The sequence below is a fragment of the Plecotus auritus genome (genome assembly GCF_963455305.1).
Source record: "Plecotus auritus genome assembly, chromosome: 7".
Classification (NCBI taxonomy): domain Eukaryota; kingdom Metazoa; phylum Chordata; class Mammalia; order Chiroptera; family Vespertilionidae; genus Plecotus; species Plecotus auritus.
The window spans coordinates 129,986,840-130,012,609 of record NC_137774.1 but is presented as its reverse complement, the minus strand read 5'-3'; the positions used below and the strand labels follow the sequence as shown (position 1 = coordinate 130,012,609).

Below are 25,770 nucleotides of genomic sequence, written 5' to 3'. Positions count from 1 at the left end.
TATAGAACATTTTTGTTTGATGGGGGAGTGAAAAGAAAAACATGGAGATAAGTTCCATGGCTTTCTTCTACCTGCGCATGAATCATTTTCAACCACTGAAATTAATATATGGATTCTCTGAGAAAATTATTTCCACTCCCATTGTTGCTCTCAGGAGATTTCTGGTGATTCTGAAATGGGCTCTCTTTGTTATTATGCAAAAATCTAGGTCTTTGGCTTAAGAGAATGCTACATTTCACTGAACTGATCTGGATTTGCTTCAGGCTTTGACTATATATAAATCTTTGATTATATTCCAAGAAATTTTTACTTAGCCACAAATTTGATGTTCACTTAGAATTCTTGCAGTACTATTTTGCAATCTATTGTTCTTTCTGTTAGACTTTTTTTTTCTTTAAAATGCACCAATGGTATATTTTAAATATAATTGGCCCCAAATGCAAATATGTTGTATTTTTTTCTACCCTGGCTATAAAGGGTCATTTATTACTTTTTAAATTGTCACATGTTCTTTGTCATTTTCCTGTAATTGATGTGAAAGCTGGTTGGCTGATATACAATTCTGGATTGGTAAAGAGAGCTGTAATCTCTTTCTAAAATTTGTTCTTTCCTGGTCTATCTGGGGGTTGAAGTGTTGAGAAAGAGGAGGAAATGACACTCTTTGGGAGTATTTTTGAGAACTTGTAACTTCTGGCCTCACATAGAAGGGGTCAGCTGACCCAAAGAGATATGAGATTAAGGGTCTACTTTTGTACAGTCATACCAACTTCTCTGTTACTGGAAAGCTGGCATAGGTTACACTTGTAATTTCCTAGTCCAGTGTGAGAGCGACAAGTTGAGCAAAGGATTTGCTAAAATACAACCCGGTCAGGTGAAAGTGGAAAGGGACTGGGGACAGAGCAGCCACCTCCATTCCATCTGTGGTTTTCTTTCATAACCTGGACTCCAGGGAGCTGGAGACCTGGCAGCTTCCTAGAAAGAACCAGAAGAGCCTCCCTGAGAAATTCACATGACTTGTTATTAGGCGTTGACCCTGGAAAATCCCTCAGAGAAAAATCAAAGCAGGAGACTTTAACTCTATCAGCTGTTATCTTCCTTCTCCTAAGCTAGCTGACATTTAAATGCTCAGTCTAAAAGTCAGTAGGTGGGACACACCACCATATTTAACTCCTTTTGTGATGAAAGCTTCCATAAGTAACAGGAATATCCTTGGAAATATATCACATAGAATGACTGCCTGTAAAGATTTATGGAACATAAAGTAAGTCATTCTAAACTGTGGCTATATATTTACACTATCTGTCCTCTAGCACTCAGATTTTAACTGCCATAAGAAACATTCCTGCAGAAAAATTAGAGCTGGAAAATCATCTCCTTTTCAAAGATATCTCCAGGAGATATTACCAAGTGTTGTCAGAAACTAAGAGCATCTAACTTTTTCTTTTCAGTCTAACATAAGAAATGCAGAAATGCCTTTCCTTTTTTTCTAAAAAGTACAGGGTAGTCTGCCTCTCTATGGAAGCTCAGTGCTCATCTCTTAGAATTTCCTAAATCACACCTGGCATTTACATTTTATCAGAATAATCTATAGTCTGACTCTGTCCCTTCATAGTAGATGATGGGGCAGTAGAGAAATTGGTGCCTGATAATTCTCATCTCACATTAAAAACCTTTTGTCACTCCACATCTCTGAAGGGTTTCATACTGTCTTGGTCAGAAGTGACTTAGTACAGAGATATATATATGAGCACAGCAGTAATTTAAGCATTCAGCATGTGTTTCAACCAAACTGGTGCTGAGGAGAAAAGAGTGTCAGAGAGTGTCAGAAGATAATCCTGGAGATGAGTGATGAGGCAGCAAAGCGAGAGTTCAGAGCTGAAACAGACTGTGTGTGTGTGTGTGTATGTGTGTGTGTGTGCACCTAGGCAAGAGGGAAGGCTTTCTCCTTTATCCTCTGTTCTTCTGTGAGACCATTTAACCCCACTGGAAGATCTAGGAGATCTTTAACGGAAATGGGGTTGTAAGATATGAGATACACATATGCTAAAAATTAGTCATTGTTTATCTGAAATTCACATTTAAAGGGCCTCCTTTATTTTATTTGCTAAATCTGACAACCCTAAGTGAAGAACATAGGGAATCCTTACATGAGCTGAGCAGGTGCAAACTCTGCTTTGGTCTGAGCTGAATTCTGGATGATTTTGTCTCAAAGATTTGAGGGTATATTGATTATTAAAATATACTCGCTATTAGGAGGGAAACATCAACTTTGCTATTACTTATAGATATTAGTGAACTACCAAAAGTAAGACACGAAAGTGCTATTTTGCTATGTAAAAGTAATATTATTTTCACTCTATTGAAAAATGTCTTCCTTTAACTATTATTAACTATTTAATATTTCATTTCTCTGTACAAAATTAAGTTTGTTTCTCACTTTAATGCAGAGCTGGAAGTTAATTCCTGTGTTCACTATTCTCAGGTTTGGTCACCTGTTCACAGCTGCAGAAAAACTGGGGAGAGTGTCCCCTCAAACAGGTATAATCACTGGATTAATCTTTTATTTTTCAGTTATCTTTTAATCAGTTTTGCATTTCAAGTTACACCAGAAACTTTGTAATGATGAGAAATGTGATGCCTTTTTCATAAGATCCCTAAGGGGCTTAATACAAATGTGTGTCTCAAGAGCACTCCATGCATCCTAATGCAATTTTACTTTGAGATCCAATAAAAGGAAATAAATCAGAATCATTGCAGTGGGTCACTTTAGAGCAGTGGTTCTTAACCTTTCTAATGCCGCAACCCTTTAATACAGTTCCTCATGTTGTGGTGACCCCCAACCATAAAATTATTTTCGTTGCTACTTCATAACTGTAATTTTGCTACTGTTATGAATCGTAATGTAAATATCTGTGTTTTCTGATGGTCTTAGGCTCTACAGCAGTCATGACCCACAGGTTGAGAACTGCTAGCAGGGTCGCCTAAGACCATCGGAAAACACAGATATTTACATTACGATTCATAACAGTAGCAAAATTACAGTTATGAAGTAGCAACGAAAATAATTTTATGGTTGGGGGTCACCACAACATGAGGAACTGTATTAAAGGGTCGCGGCATTAGAAAGGTTGAAAACCACTGCTTTAGAGGGTGTGGCAAGAGTTAGAAATCTTGTTATAGTTCCTCATAAACATGGAACTATGACAAGTATCTTTTAGTGTTTTTTTTTTTTTAGATTTAAACTATAGAAAAGTAGAAAAGACTGGAATATTAATTCATTTTGAAAGTGGTAAAGACTTTTAATTGCTCAACATACTGCAGCTGATGGTGTGATGGCAGATAGTAAAAATGGCATGTGCACCATGTAGAATTAGTGTTCTTGAAAGGTTCCTTTTACCTTCAAAATAATATTATATTAAAAAGTTAAAATATTATTTGCTTGGAATTTTTCTTAGAAATGAATTGGATTCATATTTTTTGCTGTATTCTAGCCAATAGTCAATGCATAGTTTCAAGTACCAAAATAATGAATTGATTCTATCTTATTCAGACTGATCAAGTACTCATTTTCATGGCTGGACAGATAACTACTAGATTTCCATTAAATAGGACATTCTCATTTTTCTAACAAAAATATTAACTATTTTTCTTAGATAAGTTCTTTATTGGGTTCATTACTGCCATTTAGTAAATGATAAAATACTTGAATTTTAAACCATTTATTAAAGTTTTATTTCCTTGACCATTCCAAGTATATCAACAACCAATATATATTTTTTTATGTGTTAACAGTTTGGTCATTGCATAGTGTCCTACTTGGTCTAACACTTGATGGGTCACTCACAGTAGTAATACAAGGATAATCTGAATAAGATAATGAGTAATTCTTTTCTATTGAGGAATATTGTTATATGATTGTGTCTAATAATATGTAAATCAATCATAAATGTGAGATATTCAGAATTTTCAATGCAGACATTTTTATTAATTTCTAATGAGTGATGGCTGATTAGGAAGACAAAAATTAGAAAATTTTAAGACTTTCAGCATTTAAGCATTGGGAAGTTAAGGCTCCAAAGCATATAATAATAAAAATGTTATATACTATTTTATACACATTCTTTGTATTTTTCACACATCTTTTTTTCATTCATGCAGAACATCTGTTAACTTACAAAAAATACATGTTTTCACATTTTAGGTAGTTCATCATATATTTTTAAAATAAAGGTGTTCTGGGTTTTTGGGACATAAAATAACACAAAGAAGAAACACATATTAATTACTCATTGTATTTCCTACATTGTTTTGTCTTTTCTCCACTGTTTTGTCTTTTCTCCATAAACTTATTGAGAATGATGTTTCACAGCATCTGTGCTGGGATGTTATCTGTCACAAAATATGAGTCATAAGAGCAATCAACCCCCAAATTGTTGAGTTTTATGGATTTTGTGCTTAATATATACTTGTTTGTGTGTGTGGTTTTTTTTACTACCTGATGGTGCGTCCTTAAACAAGCACTTTAATTTTGTTTTAAATAAAGAAGATTAAAAAAATCCAAACACCACCTAAGAAATGTAAAGGCTTCATTGGCCAAAATTAACCATATTTCACATTGCTAATCTTTAATATTATACACTATAAAATAACATACAAAAATTTCCTTTGCAACTTTAAAATCAATCCTTGAAGAAAGACAACTCGTTTTATATTGCTGTCTCCAAATAAACCAAGTGACTTCTTAAATTTAATAAGCTCCTTAACATACAATGGCCTCTGATTGTTCCTATAGCTAGTCTGTCACTTTAGGTTATCTTTTATTTCTACCATGTAGCTAGTTACTTGATTCTTCAATTGTAATTATTTAAGCTACTAACCCTCTCCAACCCATAAACCCACTTCCCATTCCTCTCTTCCCCTCCTGCTCTTAAATCCTTCTTTAGGCTAGGTTCAGGAACAAACATCTTTAGGTAGGCAGGACACTTGTAGTTCATGTTAAATGTGACAATGGAAAGACAGTCCTGTCTATTTGCCTCTGAAGTTGCACCCGGTTTTTTGCCTTGTTTCTGACCCAAGCCCCCACTTCACAACTGATTCTGATAAGAGTCTCCATAATGTTATTCTCTGTGCACCTTAACAACTGTCACTCTGCTCACTGGTGACAATAAGCTACTTTGCAAATTTAAATTTGTTCAATGTGGTTATTATCCTTTCCCAATCCAGCAGGTAGATCTAGAAGTGCAAACAACTTTCACTTTGCCATATCAATTCTATACTGGAATATTTCCTGAGATTGTGGCCTTATTGCTCAGAGACCTTGGCAAAATTTACCTAGATCCCATTCTATTTTTGGCAGGAGCATGAATTACAAATGCTAAATGAGGACTTATAGGATTTCCTTGAGTTTTGTAATTGGTATAGTATATATATTATGAAAATAACTAGCCTCTTTATTTACATTGTTTCAATAAATATTTTGTCTCTGCATCAGTTAGCAGACCTCCATTCAGTCTTAAAGAACACCATTTTTTAAATCTTTAATTCTATGTAGTTTTTATGGCACTAAAAGTGGAATCATGACATTAACTATTATTATCTCCCTCTCTCCACTTCTGGGCAGACTTACAGTTGTGAGTATATGAAACACAGAGTTTATTCTTGTATTATTAATTAGTTATTGTATTATTTTCCCTACAAACCATTATAAACCTACTTTTGCCCCACCCTACAATTTAAAATTAAAAAAGGTCAGCTCATCATTAAACTTTACATTATATCAAAATAGCAACCTTCTCAGGTGATATCTGGAGTTTGAAAATACCACCACATTTATGTAAATATAGGCAATTTCGCATTCTTTACACCAGCCATATCCTAGTCAGGTCCCATAATATTGAATTACAACAAGGAAAAAAGCAGATAAAATTCTAAATAACCGTGATACCAGATGGTGGTTATTTAAATAAGACTGTCCTTATATTTAGAAAACAAACTATATCCTCATTTTTTTAACTTAGTTCTAATTAACTCACTCACCAAATACCTCAGTAAACACTCTACTGTGGCTACATATAAATCTCCATCATGTAAGGGCACAACTCACTTGCTATTTTTGAAGTTGAGTGTTTTGTGCAGTCAAGTAGTTACTGAAAACTGCTTTCAGAAAAGCAGCTACTTTCCTTCCCTGCCTGCTTTACGTAAAGCAGTAACAGGGCTCTGAGTGCATGAAACTCATGATCTCCATGTGAGACGAAGAGAATCTCTCTTTGCTCCTGCAGCTCAAAAACGGGGGGCTGCTCCACCTTGCAAGGCTAATTCACCCCTTTTGTTTTCCTCCTGCTAGCATCCTCCTCAGTGGTTGCCACTGAAGATTCCATATGTTTTCCTCCAAAGGGCTTCTGCAGGTTTTAAATTTCTGAGCCAGGTCGAACTTCAAAAGAAGAGCATGGCTATTGACTACTACTGGACCCATGTCTGCTTCAGTCTGCCTCACTGATGAGCTGGACTTCCCAGGCTTTAAATATTCAAATTTAATTTCAGCTAATGGAGGGTGCCAGCTTCAGCAGGAATGAAGGATGCCCTGTAGTTACTGTCAAATTTGAATATATCCTCCAATACCCATTATAGAAGCTGTATGAATGAGAATTGTTACTTGCTGCTTGTTTTTCACATTAATGTTGAGAAAACTAAGGAAGTCTTGAAGGACCAAGAACTCTGTTTTCCCATTGGAGAGTCATGGACTTTTATGAAATGGACATAACCTATGCTTTACTTATTTCCCAGAGTTGTCTTATCAGATAGTACACTGGGTAGGTTATGTATTGATTCTTCAAAATAAGCTGACTTGAAAACAAAGTTCTTCCACCTGTCTTGAACTCCTCCTTAGATTGGGAGTTCTGTGTCATGCTGAGATCCTTATCTCCATACATCTGGCATAGAGTAGACAATAACTGCCTACTGAACACATGAGTGAATGAATAACCTGTGTTCCTAACTCATTAAATATATTATTAAAATTTAAAAATTGTTGAAAACTAACACGTGTTTACTTTCTAGTGTTCATAAGAGAATTGACAAGCTTATTAAAATCTAAACTTACTTTGGAGACATTGATTCATACTGACTTCTATTGGCAAATTAGAGGCCAACCAAAGTTCTAATGAATTAGAATATATTCCATTTTGACTTGGAAAAATTTAAAATTAACACTTAGTTTCAAAAACTTACTTTTGACTTTGGTGTCAATTAGAGTCATCTTTTTCACTTGCTTATTATTCACATTAGCTGGGGCCTCTGTAAACATTTAGATTCCTAGCTCATCCCCAGAGCAGAGGCAGGGCCCAGAAATCTCTATTTATTCATAAACTCTCTCATGAGTGTTATGATCAGATGTTTTTGGTAACAACTAAATTAGAGAGTTCACCAAGGTATTATAGACTGTGCTTGATGAATATGTGTCATTAATCTTTAAGGTCCAACAAAATCTTATTGGAAATGGGGTTTTGGATTTTCTTTTATAGAGAATCCAGAGTAAAGCTGCAATGTTTTTGACTTAAGCTTTTAAAAATCCTGGATAATTTTTCAGGGAGAGAGACAAAATAGAATATTAGAAGCTTCATTCCCCGTCCCCAAAGATGAAAGCTCCCAAAATGTGAATTCAGGTTTACTTAAACACTATGATATTATGACTAATATACTGGATGAAAAATCCATCTTAATTTGTAATGTTTCCATATAAGTACTCTTCCTGAAATTTATTATTGTTTTTACTTTGGCTTATAACCTTAAAAATTAAATACTGAAAGTTTCTGTGAAATTTTGCAATTTTCCTGCTAACTGCAGTAAAAAACAGCTCCAAAAGTATAAAACAAATGTCACTTTCATGAGAGCAAAGGAACATTTGACTTTCAAATAAAAAAAATGTATCTGAGTCCACGTTGTAGAGAAATATAAATGTTGGTTAAATGTTAGAAAATACATATTGTAGACTAGAAAAAGTAAGAATGAAGGGACTGTGATGAGACTGTTATCGCATGCTCAATTATAAAAGGTTTAATGTGGAATTTTGTAAAAAATAGAATACTGAAGTTAACTATAATTTTTATAAATGCTCTGAGAGGGTAGTGAAAAGCTGAATCTAAATGAAAAGAACAAAGCATCTATTTTTTTTCCAATTGACTACTGGTGTGCAAATACACACACACACACACACACACACACACACACACACACATATATATATTCATACATATATTTAGACACTCCTATGCACATATATAATTTTCCTTGGCATTGCTTTCCTGAGGCTTAGTCAGCTATGACTAATGAAAAACAGAAAAGGCATTCATACACTTTAAAAAGTTAACTTACGCCACTTACAGTAAATCTAAAATATTGCTATTATGTTAATATTGTTTTGCTGAAATAATAAATCTTATTTCTGGATCTATATTAGATTCCATACACATACTCCAAAAATATATTAGAGCCAGCAGTCTAAAACAACAACAACAACAACAACAAACAGAAAGGCACAAATAAAGGAATTAGAAAACTCTGTAAATATTTCCTTTTGAAATGTGCATCAATAAAACATCTCACAGGCACATATTTTTCCCTGAAACATTCAGTTCACTTATTATATTTATTAGGACAAAAGCTTGTAGTTAAATTTGCACTTGTAAAGAATAAGGACATTTTTCCCTTATGGAAAGTAACCATGGAAAACAAGACATAAATAATACTAAGAGTCAACAGGGGTTGGCTTGTTTAAGTTTAGAAATATTAATTGCTAAGTTGTGTAGGGCCTCTCTAAAGAAAATGAGCACATCTATAAAGGATATATGAAATTATAAGTAAAATACCTAGTAATAATAGTAATGAAAACAAGAAAGCAAAATAGTAATTTGAATATATAAAAGGTATCTATATATATAAAAGCCAAGCAACTGGAACACTAGAATGACCACTCACTATGACACGCACTGTGGCCAGCCAACCTGCCTGATCAGGGGGCGGCCCCTTCCTCCAGCTGGCTTTGGCTAAATCAGGGGCCGGGCCAGTTGGCCAACCTCCCTTGGCCCCTCTGCCTGCCAGCCTGGCCCAATCGGCCCCCATCAGGGCAGGCCAGCTGGACCCCAGCCGTGCATGAATTCGTTCACTGGGCTGCTAGTATGTACATGTGTGTATATATACATACACACACACAAACACACACACTGAGTGGCCAGATTATTATGATCTCTGAACGCATAACAATCTGGCCACTCAGTGTATATCCTATATAATAAAAGGCTAATATGCAAATTGTCCCCTTGACCAGCAGGCAGGCCAGCCAACTGCCCATGTCCCCTCCCCCTGGCCAGGCTGGCCAGACTCCACCCATGCACAAATTCATGCACTGGGCCTCCAATATATATTTGCATATTAGCCTTTTATTATATAGGATATACATGCGTTCAGAGATCATAATAATATGGCCACTCAGTGTGTATGTGTGTGTGTGTGTGTGTGTGTGTATATATATGCACATAAATACATATATTCACAAATGTTCAAAAAACTTATGCAATACATTTTCTCATTTATTTTATAAAATTCCCTTCTCTGTGGGAATGGAGCTGTTTATGTCTTGAAGTTTCTTCTTATACATAATGTATTTCTTTATTATAATAGTAAATGCTGCGTTTTTTTGTATAGTTTATTGGTGTTAGTTTTGTCAGTAATACATAGTAAACTTATCTAAGTCTTTTCTTCATTATATTGAATTAGTTCTAATATTATAAACAAACTGGCAAAATTAGATTTCAAAACTACAAGTTACATTAGCTGAGTTTAGCTAATTGCCCTGTTTATAATATTGAAGTGGTTTAATTTTTCAGAAATTTTGACATTGGATAGATAGCACTGTAACATTGTCTCATATGAGAATTCTGGCTTACACCCTTTTCACTGACTGTGTCAATATACACTCATAATTTTCTGACTTGCCTAATGGGAGCCTATTTATTTTTTAAAATAAGACTTATTTTGGAAATGTCAAAATCAAAATCATGTGTTATAATAAATGCAGCTCCTAAGTACATGAACTTACAGTTATAATCTACTTTACTTATGCTTATGGAGGTAAGTTTCTGAGGCTCTATATTAATTTGAAGGTAGGATTGATAAGTATAAAATGTATACAATCACTAAAACAAAAAAGTTATAGAAAATAAGTCAACAAAGAAAACATTAAACATTCAATTAATCCAAAAGAAGGTAGGAAAATAGAAAGAAATGAAGAAAACATGTGACAAGTAGAAAATAAACAGCAAGATGATGGATGTGAACTCAATTACATCAATACTCATTTCAAATATAAATACTCCAGTGAAAAGCAGAGAAAGTTGGATTTAAAAAAGGAGACCTAGCCATATGCTGCGCAGAAGAAATGCATTTCCAATACAAAGTACAATTAGGCTAAAAGTAAAAGGACGGGAAAAACATATACCAACATATCACTAATCAAAAGAAAGCTGAAGTACCTCTATCAATACCCATAAAGTAGATTTCAGAGTAAAACGTATTATCAGGATAAAGAAGGGCATTTTCTAATGATAAAGGAGTTATTTGAGCAAGAGGACATTATGATTCTAACTACTCATGCATCTTTTAACAGAGCTTAAAATACATCAAGCAAACACTGATATAACTGCAAGAAGACATTCTCAATTATAGTTGGAGATTGACACATTGTTCTCTCTGTAATTGAGAGTACAAGTAGATAAAAAATCAGTAAAGATCTAGAACACTTGAACAACACTATCAAGTAACTTGGCCAACATAACACAAAAGTTTTACATACATTTCAGACTAAGATAATGAAGTAAAATGTGTTAATATGAAATTTTCTAGTCTATTAAGAAAAAAAATGTTAAATTATTCACATATAATCATTAAATCACAATGTAAATGAAGACAAAGAAGTATTTCACCACTACAGTGGTTTCACCATATTTTTCTTTACACCTCTCCCAAAATCATCATATATAATGATTTCACTATTATAAATGTGCTTTCTACTTATTATAATTGTGCTTTTTAGACATGGATTATGAATAAAAATACTTATCTACTTTAAAATTAATTTCAAGAGTTGTATACTTTATGAAGTTTATAAATCTTCACCTATGGAACATAAATATTTTCTATGCATCAGACTGCCTACTGTAAAATGTGAAAGAAAGGAACTGAAATCATTACTTGCAAAAAATGAGGGCAGGTATTTGTCTACAGCTCAAAAATAAATTTGAACAGAGTTTTACAAAATACTCAATATTAATTCAATCTAAGATACTGCTAATTATAAAACATGACATTATTTTATGTTCTAGAAAATAGTAAGTGTTGACAATCAAATTGTGACATTGCAAGATACAACAGTTTCTTAGATGGTAAAATGTGTGTGTGTTCTGAGATATTCAATGAATGTATCAAGAAGCTAAATGAGTTTGCTCTAAAATGTTAAAAGGTAAATAGATGTGGCTAAACTAAAACATGGTCCTCTAAAATAAATTTTCTGTGAACTGAATTCAGACTCTGTTGACTCGCTTAAAAAGCCATTGCAGGGTTAGATTTCTAGAAAATTTTATGTTTTCTGCCAGAATATCTGAAGAAAAAAGATATTCTCAACTCTCTATTGGCTAATAACACAACAGCAGGAAGAACTATTATATAAAATGAAAAAAAATTATTAACTCAGAAATATTTAATGTGTATAAAATTGTTGTATATGTTCACCCAGATCCTTAAACAAAGATATTTTGTTTCTGTTGATGTTCTCAGAAAGCTAAGGTTATTTGCAAAAAGACTCCAAGCAATGAATTAATTTCATTAGTTCAGCTGAGGCCATATTTTAATATTTGACCCAACTAATTATTGATATTACCCCAGAGCATGTCCATTTTCCAGGGTCCATAAAAATCCAGACCAGTAGATACCAGAAAAAGTTGCTCAAAATGGTAACAACTTTTAGAAAAACAATTAGAAATTATATGGGATAGAATTGTATGATGCATTAATATATATCTGTCATTGTAATATTAAAATAAATTATACAGGTCAAAAATTAAACAAATATATGAATCAAAACTTAATTTAGGAAGTTGAGCAGAGGAATGTCCTATATTTTAATTTTGATGAACTAGTAGAAGAGTTGAAATTTGTGTATTTCTAAAATTCCCAATTGTTAAAATAATAAAATACAAAAATTAAAAAACATTTTAGTTAATGTTTGAATTATTTTTCTCCAAAGAACATTTTTCTAATACCAGTAATGTATTTTAATAATAAAAATAATAGCATCATGTGTTGGAACAATATTTACATGTGCCTTATGATAAATTAGTTAAGTTTCTATTACGTTTATAAAATATAAGCTGAATCTTACTTAGTTGGATATTAGGTAATTGATAATTTAGAAATTGTTATTAGTAAAGTAATTTGTTTTCCTGCACAATTACCATATTTGACTATAAACTCCTTTACAGTGCTATTCTTTAAAGCTTTTTATCTAACATATATTTTTCAATGCATGTGGCTATTATTTTCATTACATATATATAAGCAGTTCATTCAATCAAACTTGGATACAATTTGATCCTCCACCTCGGCATATTATAAACCACATGGATGACTTACCTTATCTTTTCTTTGTTTTTCATCTTGGTACACAGTCCAGTGCTCTCCATCATTGCTGTAAGCTAGTTTGTAGGAGCCTACAAACTGTACATGACCAAAATCTTTAGCTCCTTGTGTAATGATGCCAGTCACTTTGGTAGGGACAAGAAGATCTACCTAAAAAAAGGAAAACACATAATTTAAATGCCACAATAGAGTCTATTATACATTTGCAAGTCTCTTTAACTCAGGAGATTAAGAAACATATAAGCTAAAGGCAAAATTCCATTGATTATATGTAATTGGAAAGTAATGACTAAGTTTATTAATGGCTTGTAATTTGGATTTTGCCACTGGGGTAAACAGTTTAAAACTTGAACAACCACGTTGACCATTTTAAAATAAAAAGATGGTCATTTTAGCATACTAATCAGTTTTATATTAAACTGATTCATCCAACTGTGCAGTTTTGTGTAACTGAGACAGTTTCGAACTAGAAAGCTTGACCTTCTTGAGACTGGTCATTATCTCCCAGATATTGTATTATAATTCAATTTCCTGACTTTACTGGTCAATTCATAATAATAAAGTTGTTGCTATGTACACATCAGAAACAAAAAGTGTTGCCCTAGCCAGTTTGGCTCAGTGGATAGAGCATCAGCGTGTAGACTGAAGGGTCCTGGGTTCGAATCTGATCGAATTCTAAGCACATGCCCAGGTTTTGGGTTCCATCCCCAGTAGTGGGCATGCAAGAGGCAGCCGATCAATGATTCTCTCTCATTATTGATGTTTCTATCTCTCTCTCCCTCTCCCTTCCACTCTGAAATCAATAAAGATATATAAAAAAGAAACAAAAATTGTCTTAGATGTTTCAAAATTAAACATTAAATAAAAAGCCAATCCTGTTTCCATGAATTTTAGTCAGTTCATTAATATATAACAAATTATTGTAATCATTATCCAATGAAAATCCTCTTTCAGAAAACTACAATCCTGAAAATATTGAGGAGAAAGTCGAGTATTGTTCAAAGATGAAGGATGATTAAAATATACATCCATGACTTGTGGAATCTGTGTTTATAATGTGTTTGTTCCTGCAAAATATATACTTAAAGGACAAATATATACTTAAATACCCATGGTGGTTTAGTAAGCATTAAATTCATCAAATTGAAATACAAAAGATAGGGATAATTTTTATCAAAGGATACATTACCTTGAATAATTTAGTATTCTCCCTCTTCATTTCCTAATTCATGCATCTTTTCTTACATCATGTGATGCTCATTAAATAAAAAGGAACAATTTGTTTCCATGTGGACAATTCTTATAAGACCTTTACTTTTTGTTCCTTAATATTTCTTGATCTATGACTTCCTTTCTCCTCTTACAATAGCCACCTACTTCCTCCTACTTCCTATGACTAAGTGCCCTGTTACATCCTTGATCTTATCATCTTTAACTATCATGATCCCATGTGTGACCTTGGTTGCTTTCAACCACTGTGTCCTTTTGTTTCTATTTCAGATTCTCCATCCTGAGATGTTCATAGCCACAAATAGACAGTCATGGGTCAGATACAGGTCATGAATGAGAAGAGAGGGCTAGGAGAATGCATTGAATGGAGCATATTTAATAACATAGATGCTCATCAAATAAAAATATGAACAAAGTTCCCAATGTTTCACAGCCTAGAAATATTTCCTTTAAAAATCATATAAACTTTTATTTACTTTTTAAGACATTCTTTAATTAAAAACACGATGCTCAAATTGAGCTTTAATCCTTTATTAAAATACTTTAGAAAGTCTAACAAAAACTACAAAATACTGTGCTTCTGTTTTTGCTATTTTCCAAGCATGTATTATACCATCTAAAAACCTTGTGCATCCAATAGCAATGCAGGGTGGCAAAACTGTGTAACCTGGGAAGGGAACTGTTGTTGCTCACACTATACTAAGTGCTTTCTTGTATGTGTTTATTGAGCCCCCTCAACAACCCTGTACGATGAGGCAGTCTCTTCACTTTAGGGATGAGGGAATAGATGTCTAACATAACTTTAGTCAAAGATAAGTCGTGAGTAAAGGAAGGATCCCAGATTCAAATCCATGTCTTTCCCATTCAAAGTTCCGCCATACATAGAGATTCTCAGCCAATGATTTTTTTCCCATTCTCTGTGACTATTTCAGGAATTTCTGAGGCATCTCAAAGCTTTCTCACCACACTCATCAAATTTACAGCAACTCTAAGCCCTAGACAAAAACAATCCTGGCTTTACAATACTGGGATAGCAGCCCTGTTTCTAACACGAATTTCCTCTCTGTTATTCAGCTGTTGGGGCTTAAAAATATGGATTGCTTTTCTTGTTTTAATTCCAAATCTAATTGCGCTGAGACATGTAGACATAGCTGCTGATCTTCAAAGTGTTCTTGATGCTGCTAACACAATAAATGGAAACATTCTCTCTCTCTCCCTCTCTCTGTGCTCTGAGTCACTGTTTGCCATCAAGGCTATAAACTGCCTCCAAGAATATGAACACCTCCAGGGCGAGATTCCTCATTTCCTAAAATTCCTATATAGTCGTTAGCTAACGTGACACAATGAGGAGGCTTATAGCATCCCTTTTTCTGTGGTGTTTCTTAAAGTCAGCTGGGCTTCCTGCTGGGTGGAGATGTTTTCTCCTTCAGTTGTATGTCTTGGCTCTTTCTAACAGATAGGGTTTTCTCCTGCTCAACTGCTCCAGTTGTTTTTTTTTTTTTTTTTAATTTAGAAATCTTTTTCTTTTTTTTCTTTTTCAGTTAAGTCAACTTCTTGACTTAGTCAGCAATCTGTTTCAAGCTGGATTTTGTCCTAAAATTTGTTACATTAAACTTAGAATATCAGGCTTCAGCAAATCCCTTTTCACTATAAAAATAATCAGCATCCCACACTTATCATGAGGTCGCGGCAACAGGGCATATTCAGATCTCACCCCGAGATAGGCTCATGCACATATCACCCTCATGCTCAGCATGCAGGAGGATCCCAGAAAAGCCCGTTCCTCTGGACCACTGCTTACCCCGAGCCCAGGACCACTCTGCACTCTTGCAGATCTTCTGAGTTAAAGTTGTACTGCAAACGTGTTGGACAAAGTACTTTCTGCTGTTTCAAACCCTCACCTCTCAAGGTTTGGTTCAAGTAGAGCAGGTTATTTAGGGCTCTGACCTGGCACAAGGGTAGACTTTTGGCTTTGGTGCACTGCACTTCCTCTCCGGATCTGTATTACTAGTAAATATGCCTTGTAAGTAATGGTCCCTCAATAAAGGTTTTGCTGGATTGAGAAAGTACTGCTTCCTAAGCATGTTCCGTGGACAAGAATCAACCCATGGCTAAAAGTGCCGCCATGTAGCATAGCAGAAAATGCTAATAGCCTTGCTCTTGTTTCTCTACCCAGGATAATATTACTGGTCAAGGAAGGAAACACAAAGTCATGGTGGTAACAACCAATTTTTAGTGTGAAGGCAACTAGTTACAATTGTCTCTGATCTTCAGGAATGTGACTGTGAGAGGCAGCACACTAGTATCATAGTGGAGCAGTGGTCTGCCTTCCCAACCTGCTCTGCCCTTACTAGCTGTCTATCTGCCCTTGGGCAGGTTACCTTACCTCTCTGCATCTCAATTTCCTCATCTGAAAATATTCTCTATTATGGATACATATATACATATGAATAGTCCATAGGATTTACTAGTAATTGGATTAGATGAGTTAATATGTATTAAGTGTGTAAAATAATATATAGAATATAGTCAGAGCAATATAAGGCTTTGATAACAAACAGCGAATAAATCTGAGGAAAGAATCTAGTATGAGTTTTTGAACAACTTATTAGAAGCATAAATACAGAAATAGAAAAACTGGGTGGCCAGACTGTCCTAAGAGCAACTTCTAGATTGTAGTATATTTTGGTCACATTCTCAGGCTATATAAAAAGACAGTTGTTTTATTTTTACTTAAAGTAGAGAAAATTTGAATCAACTGAAATTCCCATTCATGGATAAAATGCTTAACTAAACATAATATTATTAATTGTATGGAATGTTGTGTACCCCCACTTGAAAATTGATTATATTATAATAGGGAATGGTTCCAAAAGAATATTAGAAGAGAAAATTAGATTATAAATTATAGTGATTTTTTCTTTTAATTGTAAGTGTGGAAAAATGAAAGAATAGATATATAGGGAGGCTTAGATAATATATGAGTATTGCACGAGGATTATGTAGGAATATAACTTTTTTATTGTAAAATGTCCTGTAATTTCCTAGCAAAGCATATTTGTAGAGTCTAACTTAGAAAAACAGTGTAGAATAACTAAGAACATTTGTTTGAAAAAGGTCCAGATAAGCTACATTTCAAATATCTGCATAACACCCTGACAGATGGCTCCCTGGAAGAAGATAGGGAAGACTAGGAAAGTCATGATTTTCATGGAGATGTTTTTAAAGGGGTGATGAAAATGAAAAGTGCTACAGATAAATAAGTGTGCAGAGAAGTGAACAAAAAGGCCAAAGAGATTTATCACAGAAATATGCCAGTCAACTGCATCTAAAATGCTCTAGTTTTTGCTTTTATGTTGTATCAATTATTTTGGATTATATATTTGATAAGTTCATGGAGATTTGCAAGATTAACTCATTAAATAGGAATAACTTTGAATCTAATATGATAATATAGTATTTAAGATAGAATTATGGGTAAAATATTTAGGTAACATTTTGGTTTAAACAAAGAATTTTCATCTCAACTTTACATAAAACAATTGTATATAATCCTAGCTACTTTAAGGCACATAATTAATTGTATTTAGCATTTGAACAATATTGTTAGTTATCGGTGTTGGTTATACTTTCAGTCCATATTTGCAGGCCTACTAGTAAATGTCATCAATTTATTATGAACTATTTTCCAATCCCTTATCTGATATGCTTTTGTAACTCTAACGTTATGGGTTCAGAACCTTAAAATATTATATGAGGCCGGATAAATCCACTTATTCTAACACTCATCATTGCATTCCTCCCTTAAAAAAGTTTTAAATTCCGATAATATTTTTAAACTTTTAATATAGCAATTGATTTTTCCCTATGGAATTTTAAAACTATGACCACTTTTATGAAAGAAAAAAGATACCATAAAATAACCTTTCAAAGGATAGAGGGAATTTACAGTTTTACTGATGTTTTGCAATGTGGCTTTTACATATGAAACCATTATAACATGTGGATAGTGTCATAAACAAGCTTTCCAAGCCCAGGTGATCACCCAGGAGTGTGTTTTGTAGGACACCTGGCCTATTGTAGACATTCCAAATATCCAGGCATCATCTGCCCTCAATTCAAAAGTGAGATTATTCTGTACTTAACAATTACCTGCAATTATAGTACGAACAGCGCCATATGTCAACTGAGCTGCACCCCATGATTGTTGTCAGTTCATGACTATTAACTTTTCTAAAGTTCACTTATGCAAGTAGTTCAACTGCATATTTTAACTAAGATTGAGAGATAGCATAATAATTATTAATATTTCATATTTTTGTAATAATATTTATCATTATAAAAGTAATATATGCTATGAAAAATACTGAGAAATACTAAGATAAAATATTTTAAAAATCTCTACCTCACTAGCAAATATAATCAATGTTTTTTACTCCCCCATAAACATGGATTTTTTTTTTTTAGACAAACTTGTTGAACTTGGCATTTGAACAATTTTGGTTACCAGATATTGGTTGCACTTTTAGTCCATATTTATAGGTTAATTAGTTTGTTCTTCTTTTTTTGTAATATTTCACTGGTAATTCTCTATATCAATAAACTACTTTTAAGATATTTTTGTTCTAACAAGCTATTTTAAGAATTTACCAGAATCGTTTATTTACTGTAAATTATTTACTTCTCCCTGTACCCTTAATTCATTTTCCTTTAAAATCAATAGTTTCACAAAATATTAGTCCTTTCATTTGGTCACATATCTCATTTACATAAGACAAATTAACAGAATTAAGGTTACTTGGTCAAAGGATATGAAAAATAGATTCATTATAGAAACATAAATGTAATAAACATTCATTGTGGAAATTTCAGGTGATGCAAAGAGATATAAGAAATTCAGATAAAATAACCTATACTTCTGTTACCCAGAGTTAATTCTTATTGACATCTTGATATTTATATTAGACATCTGCTCTTCCCATATGTGTTCATACAAGAAATTCACAATATAATGTAGTTTTGTAATTAGTGTTTTGTTACTTACTGTATGTTATATATAACTAGAGGCCCAGTGCATGAAAATTCATGCACTGTAGGGGGGTCCCTCAGCCTGGCCTACCCCCTCTCATAGTCCAGGAGCCCTCAGGGGTGGGAGGTGACCTGGTGATCAGAGGAAGGCTATGCCCCATCATACTTCTGCTGCTGCCACTGCTGGCAGCGCCAACCTCAGCCGGCCATGGTTACCTGAGCCTCGGGTGGCTCTGGCGGCTGGGCAGCCGCCATCTGAGGCTTGCCTGTGCTTCGGGCCAACCCTGGGTGGCTGGGGGGCTGAGGGGACTGGGGCACTCTGGAGGCAGTTGCGCGGAGTGGGCCCATCCTTGCTGCAGGTCTGCTGTGAGGCTGAGGGGACTGGGCGCCACCATCTTGTGGCTGTGGGTGCCAACATCTTTGAGGGCGTGGCAGTCAATTAGCATATTCCCTCCTTATTGGCTCTGGGCACCGCCATCTTTGAGGGCAGGGCAGTCAATTAGCATATTCCCTCCTTATTGGCTCTGGGCACTGCCATCTTTGCGATGATGTGAGGGTCAATTGCATATTCCCTCTTTATTAGGATAACAACTTGTAATGGCTGTGAAATACTCTCTATTATGGATACATGTATACATAGGGATATTACTTAACCAGTATACAATGGATATTTCTTTCATTTGTTTTCAATTCTTTTTCATCAGTAAAAATCTGGAATGAACATAACTTTGCTCATTGGTGCAACTGTTTCCTTAAAGGTATGAAGAACCTGCCATTTTAAAATGATATATGTTGTTTCATGTGTCTCCAGAAAGATTATACACTTCTATTGGCAGTATATGAACATTTTTTCTCTACATATTCACCATTCCTATGTTTCATAAAATTCTACATTTTTGACAATTTGAAAAATGAAATATTTTACATTTAGTATATAAATTATAATTGAAATTTACATATTTCTAATTTTTCACTCTCACTAGTAGATGAGTCTCTTTAATATCTTTTATCCATTACCTATTAGGTTAGATATTTTTCTTTGTTTTTGTTTTTTTAAACTACTTATATAGCATAAATACTGGCTTCTGATATATTTGTTGCTTTTTTTCCCAAATTATAGTCATTCATTTTATGTTTACACTCGTTTTTAAATTTTCTATGTTCAAATTTATTAATCACTTCCTCAGGGATTGTATATTTGTGTATGCCTAAAAAGAACACAATTAGATCAGTTAAAATTATTTATATGTTCTATAATTTCCTCTGGGCTTTCTAAATTTCTTTCTTCCTTCCTTTCTCTTCCTTCTTCCTTCTACATCTAATCCATCTTCACTTTATATCTATATGTCATGTGATATAAAGTTCATACTTAATTTATTTATTAGAATGTAATTTTCTCAACATTTTGTTGAATAAAATATTCCATTTTGTCCCCCTTCCACCCTGGCTGATAGTTACAAAGTTTGCTCTTTATTCTTAAAATTATTATTACTACTCATCATTGTCATCACCAACAGATACTAGGATACCAGAATCTATCTTTTTTAAAATTCTTTATCGTTTAAAGTATTACATATGAATCCTTTTTCCCCCATTGACCTCTCCCCACTCATTCCCAACACCCCCCCCCGCCCCGCAGCACATGCCCTCTGCCCCGCTACTGACTGTGTCCATGGGTTATGCTTATATGCATGCATACAAGTCCTTTGGTTGATCTCTCACCACCACCACCCCCCGCCACCAGGCACCACACACACACACACACACACACACACACACACACACACACACACACACACACCTGCCTTCCCCCTGAGGTTGGATGGTCTGTTCGATGCTTCTCTGTCTCTCGATCTATTTTAGTTCATCAGTTTATGCTGTTCATTATATTCCACATATAAGTGAGATCTTGTTGAGAGTCTCTTTTATTCCTTTTGGTAAAGTGGGCCTATTCAAGCTGTGGACTCCTTCTGGGAGAAACAAGTGTGCTCAAAAGGTTTACTTGTCTTATATTTTAAAATGTTGCTTCTGCTTCTTTTGGCATCTCTCACTGGATGGTCAATTACCCAAACACCAGCTCTTCTGATTTTTCCTATTCATAATATTTCTCATTCATTTTTATTTTTTAACTATTCTCCTTTGCATTCTTAGAGTTTTGCATTTTGTCCTTAATATTGTAGATTTTATTTTTGAAAATGCAATTTCTACTGTTAACCTTTAAAATTTCTTTGAAGTACATTATTCTTAAAGATAGCTTCCTCATCATCTCAACATTTAGCTCATTTCATAGAGAAACTATCTTTATATACATTACTAGTGGCCCAGTGCATGAAATTCGTGCACAGGGTGGGGGGTTCCCTCAGCCCAGCCTGCACCCTCTACAATCGGGGACCCCTTGGGGGATGTCCGACTGCCCTGTGGGATCAGGACTAAACCAGCAGTCAGACATTCCTCTCGCAATCTGGGACCGCTGGCTCTTAACCTCTCACCTGCCTGCCTTCCTGATCACCCATAACTGCCTCTGCCTGCCTTCCTGATCTTCCCTAACTGCCCTCCCCAGCTGGCCTAATCTCGCCTCCAACTGCCTCTGCCTGCCTGATCACCCCTAACTGCCCTCCTCTGCCAGCCTGATCTCGCCCCCAACGGCCTTCCCCTGCTGGCCTGATCGCCCCTACCTGCCTCTGCCTGCCTGCCCACTCCTAACTGCCCTGCCCTGCTGGCCTGATCTTGCCCCCAACTGCTCTCCCCTGCTGGCCTGATCTCGCCTTCAACTGCCTCTGCCTGCCTGCCCACTCTTAACTGCCCTGCCCTGCTGGCCTGATCTCGCCCCCCAACTGCCCTCCCCTGCCGGCCAATTTGGTTCTGATTGGTGGGTTTCTATGCCAGTCAACGTCAAAAGCTCCGTCTCCTAGGCAGCCATTGGCTCCTCAAGGTTCACCCAGATTTGGTTCTGATTGGTCAGTTTCTATGACAGTCAGCATCTCTGGGCCTATCTCCGGGCCTGATCAGCATGGCGGGGCTGATCAGCAGCCCCTGCGGAGGCCCGGAGAGAAACAGAGGTGAGGCTGCTGGCGAAGCCTGAAGAGAAAGAGAGAGACAGTGGCTGATCTAAAGCTGCCACGGAGGCTGCGGATCAGACACTGCCTCTCTCTTCGGGCCTCTCTCCAGGCCTGATCCACAGCCCCCTCAGCAGTCAGTGCTGGGTGGCTGCACCCACACTGGCAGCAGTCAGTGCTGGGTCACCATGGCAACCCAGTACTGACTGCAGGACTGACTTCCAGGGTTCGGTTGAGCCTTTGTTCAGTCGTTATGGAACCTGCATTTAGATAGATAGATAGATAGATAGATAGATAGATAGATAATAGATAGATAGATAGATAGATAGATAGATAGATAGAAAGTTGTTTCTGCAGACAGTTTTCCATTTTTATAGTTTTTCTTCATACCTTTAGAATGTCTGTTTTTTGTTATGCTGCATATTTAAATATAAGCCCCATGTCATCTCGTTTTCTTTCCCTTTACTTGAACAGAGAGAGAACAGTCCGGGTGTTTGCCAGCACACTAGTCATAAGGGTTCCCCTTTGTCTCTTACAATCTATTAGGAAGTTGTGAGAATTTCCTTTCTGACCTTCAGCTATCAACACTGCCTCCAGCGTTATGCTAAGCCTCAGTAGACATTTAGGCGCCACAGCTTAGCTAGTCTGAAAGATGAGCCTCTCCCACTCTTGCTGTTTTTCCTCTTAACATAGGAAGGATAACTTATTTTCTTAAAAATAGAGAATCCAAAGTATTCTCTTGTCATGTGTAAAATCATAGAGATAGGCAACTTGGTTTTCATTGTTCACCATGCACCTGGCATACACAAGCTGTTTCAATAAACACATACAGTACTGAGTGAATCAATGATCTAACATATAGGCAAAATATATTCTATTCTACTCAGCCAGGTTTGTATTATGGAGAAATGGGTGGGATGGGACTCTGGGAGGTAGAGTACTGTTCACAGCACACAGTTTCTCTTTGGAGTAAAGTGCCTATCAGGTCCCCTAGGCCACAGGGCAGACTCTGGGTCTTGGCTACCACTGTTCTGCTTCAGAGGTTGGAATCCTCACACGGCAGTTACAGGGGACTCTGTCCAGATAGCTTGGAAAGTCATCATCTGACATATATTTGAATACATACTTCATGGACAATGGGAAGGAATCAAGGGCTGCAGCAGTCACAACTTAGAAGTTGAACGTGGTAAAATGAGGTAAGCTCAGCATAGGAACACTTAAAATCAGGTTTTCTTTCTAGGCTCCCGAGGAACTTTCCAACTGTAGTTCTCAGGAAACATTTGAGAAAATAAACTAGGTTTCATTAAAGCTCTATGTGTGAAATAGTTCTAAATGGAAGTCTATATCTCAAGATTTTTTCATTACATTTCAAATATGTTTAAAAGGTAGAAACAACCAAATATATAAACACATTCTGAGTTAATAAATTAAGATTCTAAAGACTGAATCTATTGCCTGGCATTGATTAATTCACTTAAATTACGACATATAAAGGGAAAATAATTTGATTTTCTGTTCTTTTATTAATGAACAGATCTTTGTAATATTCTGTATAAATCTAATTTGTTAATTGGTTTGAAAAATTATTTTCAAACATTATAGTTAAAATTAACTAAATTTGACATCAAGCTAACAGATAAGCTCTTACCCAATTTCTCCAAATTCTATTTTGGAAAGAGTAAAATATGTTTGGAAAAAATATATAAAACTTAGAAAATTCTTAAGGAAAAGAATGGTACTATTCTTTTTAATTCATTGAAAGTGACTTTCTGCTGAACTCATAAAAAATAAGATCACCTTGCGAGAGCAGAATTAACATACCTTTTATATACCTTTTGGGTGTGATTTTGATTTGGCTGGGAACTTTAACATATTTCATGAATAAGAATTCAGACAGTGGCTAATTGAATTAGTCTGAAATTGATAGAGTCATTATTAGTTGGTTAATGGAGACATAATACAAGTCTTAGATCAAAGAGCATAGTGATATCCAATAAACATTATTAAATATTTTAATTACAGCAGTACCAAAGCCCAAATTAAGTAGAAAACAAAGAAAATTACTGGTAAATGATTTGCATGTAACTTAGAAAAGAATGACACAACTATAAGTAGAAATTGAAATAGTTTGTTATTTAGTGTTTTTTCATAGCACAGCAAGAGGACAACCTAGATAAAAATTATGTCAGAATCTTTTATAAAGCTAAAGAGTCACCGAACTGGTGATCAAACTTGCATGTATTCCAATACTCAGAATTCAGTTGACTATTCACTTGAAAAGCTGTTTGAATATATATATTTGACAGCTACTTTACTTAGTATAATTTTACCAAGGACATTTGTATTTTGTACACCATTATATATTTTAAAGTCTGACATGTACAAACATAACACATCTATACACAAATATGTGTGCCAATATGTATATTTGCATAAACCTTCTTGTTCTGTGACAAATAATAAAAATCATGAGAACTCTGAAAATAAAACATCCACAGAGCAAAGTACACTGCCATAATGGCAAATCACACTGCATATTTTAAATATTAAGAGACCCTTGAAAAATAGGAAAGTTGACAGGATACACAATGCAATTTTATGCACCATGCTTGCCGAAAGGAACTGCACATTTTATGTTTATATAAAATGTTGCCATTCTCACAATTTGTAAATCATCTATAGAGTCCTATACATCATTTAGTTTCATTAGCCCAAGTAAACCTTAGTTCTAGATTTTCCAGTCTGACCCGGATATGTGTACACTTTGTGGTGACTGATTTTTAGGCTAAAACAACAACAAAGAAACAAGATGCAGAGAAACCTAGATGTCACTTTTTTCTCTTCGTCTTTACAAAAGGAAGTGGAAAGGGCTATAGCCCCATAGCCTCTGAGGAATGAGGCATGAGGTACCTACTTCAAATGGCTTTAGGAAATTGTCAATGTCAACAGTTGAAAAACAGCCCATGTCAGCATGTTGCTCAGAAGTGATTGGAGGGGAGAGCAGGGGAGATGGCCCAGCAGGAAGAGCAATAAATGCCTTTGGATTACAGAGTTAAGAACCATTGACACAAAGTGGAATGCCCTAAAGGGTGACTTAAAAAATATTTTGTCCAAAGCACAGAATAATATATATATGATACAGAAAATAAAAATTATTGCCATTCAAATGCATGGTAACACTGTCAGCATTTTATTTGCAGAAGGAAAGTCAAGTCAGGCTCAGATGGATCTGGAAGGGCTGTCTAGTTCATCAGTACTTCAGTCACTACAAATTATAAGTGTCAGCTGAGAGAGCGTCATTAAAGGCCATGGTTATAGATTTTCTCACTGAATCTCCATAAAATCAGCATGTTCTATTTATTTATATTAATTTATTTATGGTATAAAAACCTTACCTATATTCTTCCACTGTTATTGATGCTAATTTCCACTTGTTTTGTTCCCAAGTGGAAATAAGGAGCAGCTGTTGTATACAGGAAACTCCAATCTCATCAAGCTTCTCCTTTAGGTGTCAATATTTATTTACATTTATTTACATTTATTTTCCTCAATATAATGTCCAAGGTCATTTAAGCTTATTAAGTGGCAGAATATAAAATGGGTGCTGGATGCTGATAAAATCTGAATGCTATCTAAAGAATGTTAATTAAGTTCCACAGTACAATGTGTCCTTTATAATAATAAAAGAGTAATATGCTAATTAGACCGGATATCATTCCAGATGTCCTTCTGGACAAAGGCGGGGCTGGAGGGAAGCCCAGGTCCCAGG

The 25,770-nt window shown here is 35.1% G+C and overlaps 1 protein-coding gene across 2 annotated transcripts in view; it reads right to left on the bottom strand.

Annotated features, from left to right (window-relative positions):
* The window catches only part of EDIL3 (EGF like repeats and discoidin domains 3), a 397,106-nt gene that overhangs the window by 18,169 nt on the left and 353,167 nt on the right, over positions 1-25,770 (bottom strand). For both annotated transcript variants that reach the window (XM_080682026.1, XM_080682025.1), the window contains one exon: positions 12,682-12,837. In XM_080682026.1, the coding sequence (XP_080538152.1) occupies positions 12,682-12,837 (156 nt within the window). The remainder of the gene's footprint in view (positions 1-12,681; positions 12,838-25,770) is intronic.